Source organism: Caretta caretta, chromosome 1 (genome assembly GCF_965140235.1).
Source record: "Caretta caretta isolate rCarCar2 chromosome 1, rCarCar1.hap1, whole genome shotgun sequence".
Taxonomy (NCBI): domain Eukaryota; kingdom Metazoa; phylum Chordata; order Testudines; family Cheloniidae; genus Caretta; species Caretta caretta.
In genome coordinates this window covers 215075080-215090111 of record NC_134206.1, presented here as the reverse complement: position 1 = coordinate 215090111, position 15032 = coordinate 215075080, and the positions used below count along the sequence as shown (strand labels likewise).

Sequence of the window (15032 nt, the reverse complement as noted above, 5' to 3'; positions counted from 1 at the left end):
TGTCAGGCTGCTGGGGTCAGAGCGCTGAACCAGGGCTGCACAGTGCACACACGTTCAGGGAGCTGCATGTGTTTGCTGGCTGTTGGTGTCTGGGCTGTGAGCCACAGCAGCAGAGCATTAAAGACACCCAGGGTTACATGGCAAGAAGTGACAACTTCTCACTGGTCTGAATAATTGCACTCCAAATGTCACACCCTCCCTGGGTTAGAGAGACACAGAAAATGTACTTCCTTCTAACACAGCCCTTGTCTAGGCAAAGACTTTAACTTGACCGGGTTCAATAAGTGTTAAGAGCACCCAACCTTATCTAGCCTAAACCTCCAGAGTGTGTCGGTTACAAGTGTTAGCCTGAACGTGGTACCAGCGTACTTTAGATCTGAGTCTACAGAGGGCCACAGTGAACAAGTAACTTTATTAGGATAAGGGAAACAGTATTATCCCTAAAACTACACTCATTCTCTTTCTCTCTCACCATAGGAGCTTCTGTTTAGAACCCTCCCTAGCTCACTCCTGCTTGGCTTCCTGCTACAGGTTTTAAGCAAAATATTTGCATTATAAAAATATTTAACAACAAGTAATATTTATCATCAAATTATAGATTCAGGGAAATAAGGCTACATGTGTCATTTAGTAAAGGGCCCAGGCTGCCAAAATCCTTCCCTCTCTTTGCAAAAAATCCTTGGCCTTGAGCAGTTCTTGAAAACACCAGGAAGCTGTAAGGCAGAGGTTTTCATTTGAGACCCCTTTGGAAATTTCGAATGGAGGTGGGGACCCCTTTGGAAACCCCTTTGTAGATATAGCTGAATTCTGTTCAGTCAGTTTTCAGTCTAAGTCTTTCACAGACTCCTTAGACATAGTTTGTGGACCCCCAGAAGTCCATGGACCACAGGTTGAGAATCAGTGCTCTAAGGTATCTAATGTCATTTTTAAAAGCAGCCCTGGACATTCCAGTTCTATTCCAAGCACAGGGTATGTATCAATAATTATAATTACTAACTAGGAATTGTAAATATTGGTTCAAATACATCTTCAGGGCCAGATTCTGATACTTTTATTCATCCTGAGTAGTACCTTCTTCTGTGAATTGTTCCATTGATTTCAACGGGGACAGTAAAGAAGCCATATTTTGATCCATAACATTTTCAGGTTGTTATAGAAGAGGGGTGTTAACAAACAGCAGAAGGGAACACACTGCACAGTTAGAGAGGGGCTGTAATTCCTCACCCTCTCTATCTTCACACAGATTGTCCATTAATCCATTGATTGTCATCGAGCATCTCCCTGTGCATGGAGATTCCCCTGAAGATGTAGTGTTTTCAGTGCAGGTTGTCCTGGGCAGGGACGGACTCTGACCATTTCCCCTCCAGACTTCAATGCAAAGGAAGACAACATGGTTAATAGGAGCATCAGTAATATGCAGTCTTGGTATCTGAGGGTCAGAAAACACAGTTGTATTACAGAGAGCACAGTCAGTGAGGAAGGCAGCTTGCAAAGGGATTAAAAATAGATTTGTGCCTTTTTTGTTGGGTTATGAGATATCAAGAAGGCCTGGTATTTTTTTCTCTTTGTTGTTTTTTGTTTAAATTTGATTTGTTTTCCCTGCTTGTTTTCTCCATAAGAAATTCAGGTCTTGCCTACTTTGGTGGAGAATAGGTACGGTTATGACATTACATTTACTACAGTTATATATCTGATTAATTGAAAAGAGATATCAATTTGATTCAGACTGTCTAGAATTCAGTTTTTTCTTTTATTAGCCCCCATTTAACCTAAGCATATGAGAGTAAATCTCGTTAACAAAAAGATCCAACATCCCAATATTTAATTTAAAGGATGAGACGTTACCTTCCTACGTAGCGGAGTCCGCACAGAAATCCTCCAGCAATAACAAGGAAGTCAAAATTGATAATCCTGATATTTCTAAGGTAACAAACAAGCAGTAAAAAAAAAAAAAAAAAACCCACTACAAACCCTTTCAGGGCTTATAGTTATTTAAATAGTTTACAAACATACAAAAAATAATATCAGGTTTCAGAGTAACAGCCGTGTTAGTCTGTATTTGCAAAAAGAAAAGGAGTACTTGTGGCACCTTAGAGACTAACCAATTTATTTGAGCATGAGCTTTCGTGAGCTACAGCTCACTTCATCGGATGCATACCGTGGAAACTGCAGCAGACTTTATATACACACAGAGAATATGAAACAATACCTCCTCCCACCCCACTGTCCTGCTGGTAATAGCTTATCTAAAGTGATCACCAAGTTGGGCCATTTCCAGCACAAATCCAGGTTTTCTCACCCTCCATCCCCCCACACAAATTCACTCTCCTGCTGGTGATAGCCCATCCAAAGTGACAACTCTCTACACAATGTGCATGATAATCAAGTTGGGCCATTTCCTGCACAAATCCAGGTTCTCTCACCCCCTCACCCCCCTCCCAAAAACCACACACACAAACTCACTATCCTGCTGGTAACAGCTCATCCAAAGTGACCTCTCTCCCTACAATGTGCATGATAATCAAGGTGGGCCATTTCCAGCACAAATCCAGGTTTTCTCACCCCCCCACCCCCATACACACACAAACTCACTCTCCTGCTGGTAATAGCTCATCCAAACTTTGAGAGTGGTCAGTTTGGATGAGCTATTACCAGCAGGAGAGTGAGTTTGTGTGTGTATGGGGGTGAGAAAACCTGGATTTGTGCTGGAAATGGCCCACCTTGATTATCATGCACATTGTGTAGAGAGTTGCCACTTTGGATGGGCTATCACCAGCAGGAGAGTGAATTTGTGTGGGGGGGTGGAGGGTGAGAAAACCTGGATTTGTGCTGGAAATGGCCCAACTTGATGATCACTTTAGATAAGCTATTACCAGCAGGACAGTGGGGTGGGAGGAGGTATTGTTTCATATTCTCTGTGTGTATATAAAGTCTGCTGCAGTTTCCACGGTATGCATCCGATGAAGTGAGCTGTAGCTCACGAAAGCTCATGCTCAAATAAATTGGTTAGTCTCTAAGGTGCCACAAGTACTCCTTTTCTTTTTAAAAAATAATATGTAACTTGAAAAATTATTCAACCATATCTGCCAATGGCACCACCTAAGAATATGATGAGTGCTTAAGGATTTTCTGTATTCATATCTGACCAATGAATTATGTGCACAGGGTCTCCACAGTCCCACCAGCCCCAATTAGTGTCCATCAACTGAGGCCTTGAAATTACTTGAAAGTGACCCTGATGCTGCCTGCTGTTAGAAGAAGATCACACTTGGACTCCAGGTTATGGCTCAAACCCACCTGCAAATTTCCAACATGTTTGAACCAGGTGTAATTGGAGAGTGGGACCACTTAGACCAGAGGGTCAACCCATCATGCTTATTTAAACCTCAAAAAGATGTAAAAAGCAGGACAACTCTTTCCCCCCCTTTTGTCTGTCACCTTTAAAGGCCTAGTTAGTGGGGATGTACAGTTAAGCTAAAAGGAGTTCTTAGGCCAAAGAACATAATAGTAATGCTATCAGAGAATTCACAATATTGAAGACTAGTGTCAAGGGAGAGAAGGGGTTTAGTTTTTTAACTCATTCCACACTATACCCCAAAGCAGAAAGAGACATACCTTTTAAGCTTCACATTCATAGAACCGCTGATTCACCAAAGCACTTAAGCATGTGCTTAACTTTAATCACACACTAATGTTTCATGGAGGTCAATGGGATTTAAGCATGTGTCTAAAGTTAAGCATGTGCTTAAGTGCTTTGTTGAACAAGGATACTTTGCTGGAGCTATTCAGGTGCAGAGAATGGCTACGAGGATGATCTGAGGAATGGAAAACCTACCTTATGAGAGGAGACTCAAAGAGCTTGGCTTGTTTAGCCTAACCACGTGAAGGCTGAGGGGAGATATGACTGCTCTCTATAAATATATTGGAGGGTTAAATACCAGGGAGGGAGAGGAGAGTTCAGCACCAATGTGGAAACAAGAACAAATGGATATAAACTGGCCATCAACAAGTTTAGGCATGAAATTAGATGAAGGTTTCTAACCATCAGAGGAGTGAAGTTCTGGAACAGCCTTCCAAGGGGAGCAGTGGGGGCAAAGAACCTAACTGTCTTCAAGACTGGACTTGATAAGTTTATGGAGGGGATGGTATGATGGGACTGCATACAATGGCATGTAGCCGACCTGTGACTGCTAGCAGCAAACATCTCCAGTGGTGGGTGATGGGACACTAGATGGGGAGGGCTCTGAGTTACTACAACAAATTCTTTCCCAGGTGTCCTGCTGGAGAGTGTTGCTCACATGCTCAGGGTCTAACTGGCCACCATATTTGGGGTCTGGAAGGTATTTCCCCCCGGGTCAGATTGACAGTGACGCCGGGGTTTTTTCGCCTTCTTCTGCAGCATGGGGTCACTTGCAGGTTTAAACTAGTGTAAATGGTGGATTCTCTGTAACCTGAAATCTTTAAGTCATGATTTGACAACTACAGTAACTCAGACAGAAGTTAGCGGGTCTATTACAGGAGTGGGTGGGTGAGGTTCTGTGGCTTGCAATGTGCAGGACGTCAGATTAGATGATCATGATGGTCCCTTCTGGGCTTAAAGTCTATGAGTCTACACCAGCTAATGATCTGTCCAAGGAAAATAAACAAAGAAAACTACCTTATGGTCCAGTGTCACAAAGTCAAGGCTGGCAATTCAATCTTATGAATAGAGAAATTCAAAGGTTAACTGTCTCATAGGTCACTGAAGTCCCCCACAGAGCGCATATACAGTATCTCTGAGTACTTGATGCTTTGTTAACTATTCACCTTCATAAATATTCTGCATGTGAAATAATAGTAAATGTCCCTGTGGAAACATTAATATTTTAATTTTCTGATTTATGTGTTTAACTTGTCACCCATAATATTGCATTAATGTCAGTTATTTTTTACATGTAATATCCTCTTGGAGAGGTTTAAACATGCACAGCTGCATGAATAAAGCAAAAGTTGTCATCTGGAAAGTGGCACTCACAAATAGTGATTAGAACAGCCATGAAAACCAGTGCGATAAGCCCCAGGACTAGAACAACATGGAGCCAGCTTGAACACTGGGAGCCAGGACCTGCAAAAAAGAAAAACAAAAGAGTTGCTTTGGAGGAAATTGCAATTTAAGCCCTCACATTGCTAGCATGCGCAAGCATTGCCACATTGGCTTCAGATATCGGACAGTTTCTAACCAAGTGCTGAGATAGAAATTGACAGTCTAAAAATACTTCTAAGTGAAAGGAAACATCTTTATTTGTTAGCATTTTACACCCACTTTGCACAGATGTAAATGGAGACACAAAGGGCAGGATAGGAGAGAATCACACTCTGGGAGAAGGACCTTGGCGTGAATGTTTCCCAGGATGACTGGGACCCCAAGGAACCCAATTGCTTCCTATGACAGGATCATAGTATTGGCAGAGGAAGGGAATGCTGTAAATGTCACAGATTATAAAATATTACATGAAAATTCATTCAGCCTATATGATGAGGGCCATCCACACATAGCTTTCTTCCATGTAGCGGGAAGGGGAAGGGATCAGTTGTTTGTGGCACTGGGGTTCCACTGTGATCTTTGGCAAGTTGGATGCAGGGCTGGGGGATACATTGTTCACACACCAGTGCCACACAGATTACCTGAAAAAGGTAACACAGCCCCAGGTTGAAGCACACTTCCTGTTGCCCCCTCTGGAGTGAATCGCTGCTCTTTGAGGCAAGTCCTAGTAATGACGCTCCGATAGAACCACTCATCCAGAGAACTAGGGAATGGTGTACAGGAGGGGACAAGGACCAGAACACCCTGAACCTATGCCTCAGAGAGAGATCCTGAGATATGCATCGAGTAGTGGGCTCTGGGGGAATGAATTCTCTTCTTTTTCTCCAAGGGGGGTAAACGTGCCATCCCACCAATGGGACACCTCAGGAAAATCTCCATGAAGAGTTGCTGTGGAGGTTTCCTCCCCTAATGTCTGACCCTCGTTTCTTCAGAAGGATGTGCTGTGGGGTCACTGTCATTTGGACTGAAAACTGGTTCATATGACTGTATAGAAAGGATAATGGTCCCACACCAAAGTCTTTGTTAAAATGAAGTTGAGGTTGAAGGTTCATATCAGAGCATTGAGAGTCCTGCACGTAGGATGGAAGAATCCCATGCACTGCTAAAGACTAGGAACCGAGTGGCTAGGCAGCAGTTCTGCAGAAAAGGACGAGAAGCTGGATATGAGTCAACAGCGTGCCCTTGTTGCCAAGAAGGCTAACGGCATTTGGGGCTGTATAAATAGGAGCATTGCCAGCAGACTGAGGGATGTGATCATTCCCCTCTATTCAGCATTGGTGAGGCCTCATCTGGAGTACTGTGTCTAGTTTTGGGCCCCACGCTACAAGAAGGATGTGGAAAAATTGGAAAGAGTCCATCAGAGGACAACAAAAATGATTAGGGGGCTGGAGCACATGATTTATGAGGAGAGGCTGAGGGAACTGGGATTATTTAGTCTGCAGAAGAGAAGAATGAGAGGGGATTTGATAGCTGCTTTCAACTACCTGAAAGGGGGTTCCAAAGAGGATGGATCTAGACTGTTCTCAGTGGTAGCAGATGACAGAACAAGGAGTAATGATCCCAAGTTGCAGTGGGGGAGGTTTAGATTGGATATTAGGAAAAACTTTTTCACTAGGAAGGAGGTGAAGCACTTTTTTACTAGGAAGGTCGTGGAATCTCCTTCCTTAGAGGTTTTTAAGGTCAGGCTTGACAAAGCCCTGGCTGGGATGATTTAATTGGGAATCGGTCCTGCGTTGAACAGGGGGCTGGACTAGATGACCTCCTGAGATCCCTTCCAACCCTGATATTCTATGATTCTAAAGGGGCACTCACCTCTTGAGCACCTCTGAGCAGCTTGGTGTGGTACCACATGCCTTTTCTCACCCCTGGTGCTCCCTGCAGGCTGCAGGACAACTGTGGTGGGTTTTCAGTGGTTTGGCCCTCTGGCTAAGTCACAAAATTGAAATGAACCCCTTGTGGGGTATTTAAGATTTCAGTAAACAAACAGGCTATTTGCCCTCACTAGGATCTTAAACCTGGTTCTGGACCCTTTAAATTGTTCAGGTTTGCAACTAAGCCCTGCCCCCTTCTTGGGTCTTTCACTACTTTACCTGTGGCTGGTGGAGGAACCCAGGCCTCCCACTGCTCTGGTTTCCAGCCCAGGGATCCTACAACCAGCAGCCATATATCACTTCCCTCAGTCCTTCACTGCTGTTTCCCTGGGCCTCTTTCCACCTGGCCCCTTTATCTCCAGCCCTGTCTCAGGTCCAGCATCCCCAGGTCCTTCTCCCTCTGTGATCCCAGCTATGGAAATTCAGCCCAGCATGAATGCTGTCTGATTGCTGGCTACTCCAGCCAGGTACAAACCCCCTTCTTCCCTCCTCCACTCCCAGCCAGGAGCTAAACTGCTAAAGCCAGGCAGCCCTTTTTTATTTGGGCCAGCGTGGCCCCTGATTGGCTATTGCTAGCCCCTTTTGCCCTTGGAGGACCAGGTCTCTGTGGTTTCCAAAATGGCTGCTCCAGAGAGTCCTCTCTAGGAAAGCTTGTAGGAGTAACCTTCATTGCTGTTCTTCTCCCAGCTTGCTACTTCTTGGAGTGCAGGGGTAGTAGGACTGTGGCGGACTCAGCAGGGAGCCACAATGACCAAATACACCCTGACACAGTTTGTCCACTTTACAAGGGTGTTCTGGCTATAACACAAACTCAAAGATTAGAAACCCAGGAAATTCAGGGTTGAGGTTGCATTCCCACAATAAGCCACAGAGTCACACTCAGATAACCACCAGGTCTCTAACCCTGCCTCCATACAGTGTCACAATGTAGTATTCTCATAATGTTCACTCTGAGTTCAGTTTAAAGTATTCTGTGGGCCATCTGACCGGCACTCAGTGCGGTTCAGGACAAGGAGGTGGGGTAAAGATGGCTTACAATACAAACAGTAGGTGAAACTCTGCATATAAGATGGTCTCACCAGGGTAACTGTGGCCAATCACACACTGGGAGTGTTGCTGCAATGGAGCAAATGAGTTGTGACTTAGATAAGGTTTCATAATAAACAAGGTGCTTAGATGCCTAGAGTCTGAATGGTAGTAAACCAAACCCCAGTCCAATACATTATGTTGATTAATTTGTGAATGTTCTCATTAAAAATCAGTTTTATTTTAAGGCACTTCCCTCCTCCCAAATTTCAGAAACAGAGCACAAAAGAATTTCAGAAAATCAGAAAATGCCAGTTTAAACTACTTTTGAAACTGCGTTCACCACAGAGCTGTTGTAGGGCTCAATAAGCCAGTGAATAGAAAAGTCACCATTTAAAATGTTGAAATAATTTCTATACATGATTTATAATTTAGAGATTCTCAGCAATATTGTTTTTACAGTTTTCTAACATAATAAAGAATACATCTCTAATAACTAAAAATGCCACCCCAGCAAATACCCACAATACCAGAAGGGGAAGTCTCTGATCTGCTGATCCTTTCAGATTTACGATGCACACGCAGTTGAGCATATGTGATCCCTGTAAGGAGCAAGTAAATGCTGACAATGTTGGATGTGACAACCATTACATAGAGACACCATTACAAGAATCAGTCTATCTGCAAAGTGCATATGTTCCCCATGGTGCTGGCTCAGCTTCATTACTGCTAGAAACAATGGGCTAGATTATACCTGAGACTACACGTCTATGCAGAGGAGCAATGGGGGGAGTAAGAATCTGCCTTACACTGCTGCATGAACTACCTGAATCTTGGAACAGGTGGATAAGTAATGTGTGTGTGTGTGTGTGTGTGTGAGGGGAGACGGGGAGAATGGGTGGAGTGTGTGTGTGTGGGAAGGGAGAGGGGGAGAATGGGTGGATCCTTGACTCTGCCCACAACAAACTGGCTGACATAGTTGAGTCAACTCAGGGGGAGTCACAAATTGTGCTGATATATGCCAGCACAAAATTACCACCCCCTTGGAGCAAGGGAGAAGCAGAGAGGGAATTGTGCCTCAGAGAAGTATCTGTGAGAAATCATAGCTCCCCGGGCTACTCCTGGTAGTTTATGCACCAACCTGTGTGCAGGGCTATGTCACTAGTGGATATTAGTCACTGAATATTACACTGATCCAATGTCAGGGACCGGATAGATTAGGTAGAGGTGGTCAAACATTGATCTACTAAAACATTTTTCAGTGAGAAATGGGTTTCTGAAATTTCAGTTTTTGTCAAAAAAAAAAAATGAACCACACAAAACTAAATATATTTCTTTTTTTGCCAGCAACACGCCCTCCCCCCCCCCCCCCAAAAAAACCCTGCAAAACATTTTGACAAAAAAAGGGTTTTTTTCTTTGAAATCTTTTGTGGAAACAAAATACACGTTTTCAACTAGCTCTAATATTAGGTCCTGTCCAGGAAAATTCAATACCAACAAACATGCGATGAAGTGAGCTGTAGCTCACGAAAACTCATGCTCAAATAAATTGGTTAGTCTCTAAGGTGCCACAAGTACTCCTTTTCTTTTAACAAACATGTGATTAGCCCATGATATCATAAATAATGAGTTTAAATTTGTTACTTCTTTAATCCAGTTTTCAGATAGTATATGTAAAGCATTTGCTTCCAATCCATGTAGACCAAGAGATATCAAATCTTATCATGGGGTGATCTCGGTACCTTTTTGCTTTGCTCCTTGTCCCAACTCCCCGCCCTCTCCCTACATTCCAATTCAGACCTGGATTTGGTGGCAACTATCTTGAAAGAACCAATAAATATGTACACTTACAACTTGAAACTGTAACTATAAAATGTTATGTGGCATCAAACCCTAACTGTAGAGTCACCTGAGATATTAGCTGCTGGAACTTAAGCAGGAGATTAAAATGGAGCCAAAATAACTCAACTTTAAAGCATGCGTGTACCTCAGTTATTAATCATTATTTCACCATTTTTGCTGGGACACAAGATGTTACCTTGGTTAAACATATCCCTAGTTTTACAGAGGATAATATTTGCATCTTTGCCCCACTCAGGAAAGGGTGAGATATAAGATGAGGCTTGTGTTGCTGCTGTCATGGGTAGTTCATGTTTTTTATAAGAATACTGTGAATTTAAAGTGTGATTCAACTTCTGAATAAAAAATGCTGGTTGATGACAAGATAAATTCCTCTTGTTTTTTTGCAGAGCCAACACAACTCAGAGGGAGGTTCCTGCTGTTTATTCCTTTCTGTGTAACATCAAGAGAATAGTTAACTAATTCCAATTAATTACACATGTGAATACCATTGACTATAATGTGAGTGCACAAGTGTTGCTGAGGGCAGAATTTGGTCAGCAGAACTGGTAATGCTGCATGAGAAGGAAAGGTAATGATGCATGACCGTCAGATAAGCAGTCTAGCTGTTAGAAAAAACATCCGAGCACACTTGATCTGTAGAGTGTTCAGTCTGAACTATTCAAAATTTTTACAAAGGTAAATATCACAAGAAAAATATTGGGGAAATGGTTAATAAATGAGGCACATCTATGCTTTTAGGTCCCCTGTGTTGTGACTCAGTGGGTGTACAGACATTTTGCTGTTTGTTTTGTTCTTTCTTAATTGATTCGTCCAATAAAATGTAGAAAATATGCACATTTATATTTATTATATATAACTGTAATTAAATATTTTTTCTTAAAAAAAGTTTTAAAATGCTGTTGGTCCCAGAAGAATTATACAGATATAGTTATTGTACAGAGAGATAACTCTGATAGTGTTTGCAGGAAGACATTGTTCAAATATATATTTTATTTAAAATCTGAATATTGTTTTATGGTAAAGAAATAATGGAGGCTTGTACATTTTAAAATTTAGTTGCTGTATAAATAGGAAAACTCATTTAACCCTATTGACTTAGAAAACCTGTAAATGTAAAAAAAATTCCCTCCATCCCCAAATAAATACACATTACTTTTTTTAAATATTAAACACAACTTATCTGGCTGTATGAAAAAAAGTGACTCTGTATCATGGAAACAGAATTTTTCCCGAATAAGTTCATTGCCTGTATTTCAAAGTATCTACATAAATGAACATTGAAGTTAGAATGCAAAGTCCTCAGAAATCATCAGACGGCAAAGTCCAGGTTACTCCTGCAACCTGAATTCTACCTGCTGCAAACATACCCGTATGTGACATATAAAAGAGCCCTATCTCACTAGATTCAGATCTTCACAGATCATGTGCCACATATTAAAAGTGAAATTTTACTCAACTTAGTTATACATGTATATGCAAATCCAATGGAGTACAGAGATATTTTTTTCTATTAAAGGGAAATTTCCACTCAGCGTATATACACAAACATGCGGAGTGTCAATGCAACTTTGGCAGATCCTTAGTTTTGTAGATTCATAGATTTTTAGACCAGAAGGTAGCATTATGATCATCTAGGCTCATCTCCTATATAACACTGGCCATATAATTTCACATATTAATTCCTGTATCAAAACCCATATCTTGTGGTTGAGCTAGCATATTTTTAGAAAGACATCCAGAGATCTAGAGATCTAGAGACTTCAAGTGATGGAAAATCCACCACAGCTCTTGGTAAATTTTTTCAATGGTTAACACCCTCACGGTTTAAAATCTTCACATTATTTCTGGTTTCAATTTAACCAGCTTAAACTTTAAGCCATTGAATCTTGTTATGCCTTTGTCTGCTCCAATAAAGCACCGTCTATTGTCAGAAATCTTCTCCCCATGTACTTGTATACCATGATCAAGTCATGTCTTAGCCTTTTCTTGCATAAACTAAGTAGATTGAACTTTCTAAGTGTTTCACCGTAAAACAGGATTTCTAGACCTCAGATTATTCTTGTAGTTCTTTTCTTAATACTTTCTAATTTTTCAACATTCTTCTTAAAATGTGGACACCAGAACTGGACACTGTATTCCAGTAATGGTCTTACCAATGCTGTAAAAAGAGATAATATTACTTCCCAACTTCTACTCAACATTCCCCTGAATAGTATTGGTCCTCTTAGCCAGAGCATCTCACTGGGTGCTCATGTTCAGCTGGTTATCTACCATTACCGGTATAAGTCTTTCTCAGAGTCACTGCTTTCCAGGATACAGTTCCTCATTCTGAAGGGTGAACTACATTATTTGTTCCTAGATGTATGACTTTGTATTTGACTGTACTAAAAAAATGAGCCCAGATAAAGGTATTTAGGTGCCTAATTCCCACAGATTTCAATGGGAATTAAAAACTCCTAAATATCTTTTAGGCTATTGGCCACATTGTTCAAATGCATCCATCTTATCAAGTGATCCAGATCAGTTTTTAATGATGAGGACAGTTATTATTCACCACTCCACAAATATGTGTCATTTGCAACCTTTACCAGGAATGATTTTATGTTTTCTCCCAGATCATTGACAAATATATTGAATAGCATTGTGCCAAGAACAGAACTTCGGGGCACCTCACTAGAACCCTCCCGCACTGCGGATTATCATATAGCAAAAAACACCATGCATGCAGAATACATTTTTTAAACCCCACATAACTTGGGCAAACCAAAACCAATTTTCATCAAACAACTATGTCCCTTCCAAATTTCAGGTTTCATCCTTCTTCTACTGAGTCACAAGAGGTGTTTAAAAATTTGTTTGCAGAAAATCTCCATTTTCTTCCACCTTTTTTGCACTTAAAAATCTCACCTTTTTTTTTTTTGAAACTTTCAGAACAATTTCCACCTTGACTGAGAGCTTGTGTACCAAATTTCAGCCAAAATATTAAAACTTTAGGGTAGGAATAATTGAACTTAGTAGCACACATTCTGATTCAAATATTAGCATATATTAAATGGATTCAGAATTGGCTAACAGAAAGATCTCTAAAAGTAGTTGTAAATGGAGAATGACCATCAAATGGAGGTGTTCTGCAAGATTGGTACTGGGCCTGACTCTATTCAATATTTTTATCAATGACTTAGAAGTAAAATTGAGGGAATGGTAAATAATGATGAAGCAGTGATACAGAGTGATCTGGATTGCTTGGTAAAATAGACCCATGCAAACAAAATGTGTTTTAGTACACTCAAATGCAAGTTCATAAATCTAGGAACAAAGAATATAGGCCATACCCACACAGCAATTCTGAAAAAGATTGAGGGGTCAGTACACAAGCAACTCAATATGAGATCCCAGTGCAATGCAGTGGGGAAAAGGGCAAATACTATCCTTGCATGTATAAACTGGGGAGTATTGAGTAGGAATAAGGAGGTGACTTTACCCCTGAGTACGGGATTGGGAAAATCACCATTGGAATACTGCATCTAGTTCTGGTGTCCCCATTACAAAAAGGCTATTGAAAAATTGTAGAGGATGCAGAGAAGAGCCACAAAAATTATTCAAGAGCTGGAGAAAATGCCTTACAATTAGAAACTTAAAGAGCTCTATCTGTTCTTCTTCTCACAAAGAAGACTGAGAGGTGACTTGATTACAATGTATAAGAACTTTTATAGGAAGAAAATATTAAAGGGCTCTTTAATTTAGAAAAGAAAGGCATAACAAGAACCAATGGCTGGAAGCTGAAGCCAGAAAAAGTTAAATTAGAAATAAGGCCTAATTTTTTGTAACAGTAAGGGCAATTAATCACTAGAACAAACTACTAATGGAAGTCGTAGATTCTCCATCTCTTTCTTCATATCAAAACTGGACGCCTTTTGGTAGACAAGGAGTTATTCAGCCCCATAGAGGAGTAATTAGTTGGAATTCGATGGCTTGCGATATATAGGAAGTCAGACTAATAATAATAACCTAGCCCTGTACCATATATTATCACTATTCTAATTGTAAATGCAATTAAGATAAATAAATGAAATGAAATTTAAATGATGAGAAATAGTTTTTGTAAATATATATCAAAATATTGTTTCTACCATTCCGTTACATTAAATCACAGCTCAACAATCAAGAATCAAAGTAGATAGTAAATATATTATTTATTCTAATAATACAGACTGTAAAATGATGACATCGTTGGTTGCTAATATAATTAATTAATAGCTATTGTACCCTGAAAACATTATGAACTAGCCAACTTACTCTGAACACTATGTATTTCATATTTACTTTTAATCATTGTAACATAGGTTAGTGGCGGTCCATCATTTTTGCAAAATGTACTGAAGAATGAATTTATCAATTGTTTTCAAGTCCTGGGAATATTATTCACAAAGAAATATTGTCAAAGTCAGCTCTTTCCCCCTAAATATCCACTTAAACTTTTGTCTTCTATGACAAGCATATGATGTGTTTACAGATTTGATAGTTTGGTTACAGGAAAGTCATTATTTAAAAACCAAATATAAAAGAACTGTGGACAAATGGGTCCATCTGGTGCCTTCCTTGCAGCAGCAGTGGCTGAACTTTCAACTGTCTTTTGTGATTTTGGGGGGATTATATGCCACCATTTTGCCAGAATTAGCACATTGGTCAAATGCAATAATTGGCCTCTCAGGCTAGCTAATTCAGATCAGATCATGGCTTACTTAAGCCATAGTAACCCTCTGATCAGACAAAGACATTTAAAAAAATAAACTATTGTTCTGCTAATTTATAATTTAGCTAAACGTATATTTTATTCTGTTATTAGCAACACTGGGCCAGATCCTCAGAGAGGGTAAATGAGCATGACAACACTGATTTCAATAAAGCTTTGCGGATTGATATCTTCTAAGGATCAGGCACAATGTGTGTGCAATTTTGTCCTCAAATACATTGCCTTCACTTGCAAAATGTCATGACAATTATTTAAAGCTTTTTGAAATGACATTTTTAAAAGAAAAGACAACATGCAAATATGAATCTGATAACTATTAAGAATATTTTACCTGGATTCGAAGTCGGAGGAGCAATACATGATCTTTCCCTGGGTAAAATCTTTACATCGGTGTGTGTGACCTGGTTTGCCATTGGTGATAAAATTCTGTCTGAGT

At 40.4% G+C, this 15032-nt stretch overlaps 1 protein-coding gene and 1 long non-coding RNA gene across 2 annotated transcripts in view; one reads left to right on the top strand and one right to left on the bottom strand.

Moving 5' to 3' along the window:
• The window catches only part of LOC142070629 (uncharacterized), a 26613-nt gene extending 16039 nt beyond the window's left edge, over positions 1 to 10574 (top strand). The window contains exon 2 of the long non-coding RNA XR_012666545.1: positions 10230 to 10574. This is a non-coding gene — a long non-coding RNA (uncharacterized LOC142070629). The remainder of the gene's footprint in view (positions 1 to 10229) is intronic.
• The window catches only part of LOC142070627 (killer cell lectin-like receptor subfamily B member 1B allele C), a 17432-nt gene extending 2400 nt beyond the window's left edge, over positions 1 to 15032 (bottom strand). Inside the window, exons 1-4 of the mRNA XM_075124453.1 lie at positions 14928 to 15032; positions 8511 to 8582; positions 5015 to 5104; positions 1225 to 1368 (exon numbers count right to left, since the gene is read on the bottom strand). Coding sequence (XP_074980554.1) covers positions 1225 to 1368; positions 5015 to 5104; positions 8511 to 8582; positions 14928 to 15009 — 388 coding nt within the window. The 5' untranslated portion in view covers positions 15010 to 15032. The remainder of the gene's footprint in view (positions 1 to 1224; positions 1369 to 5014; positions 5105 to 8510; positions 8583 to 14927) is intronic.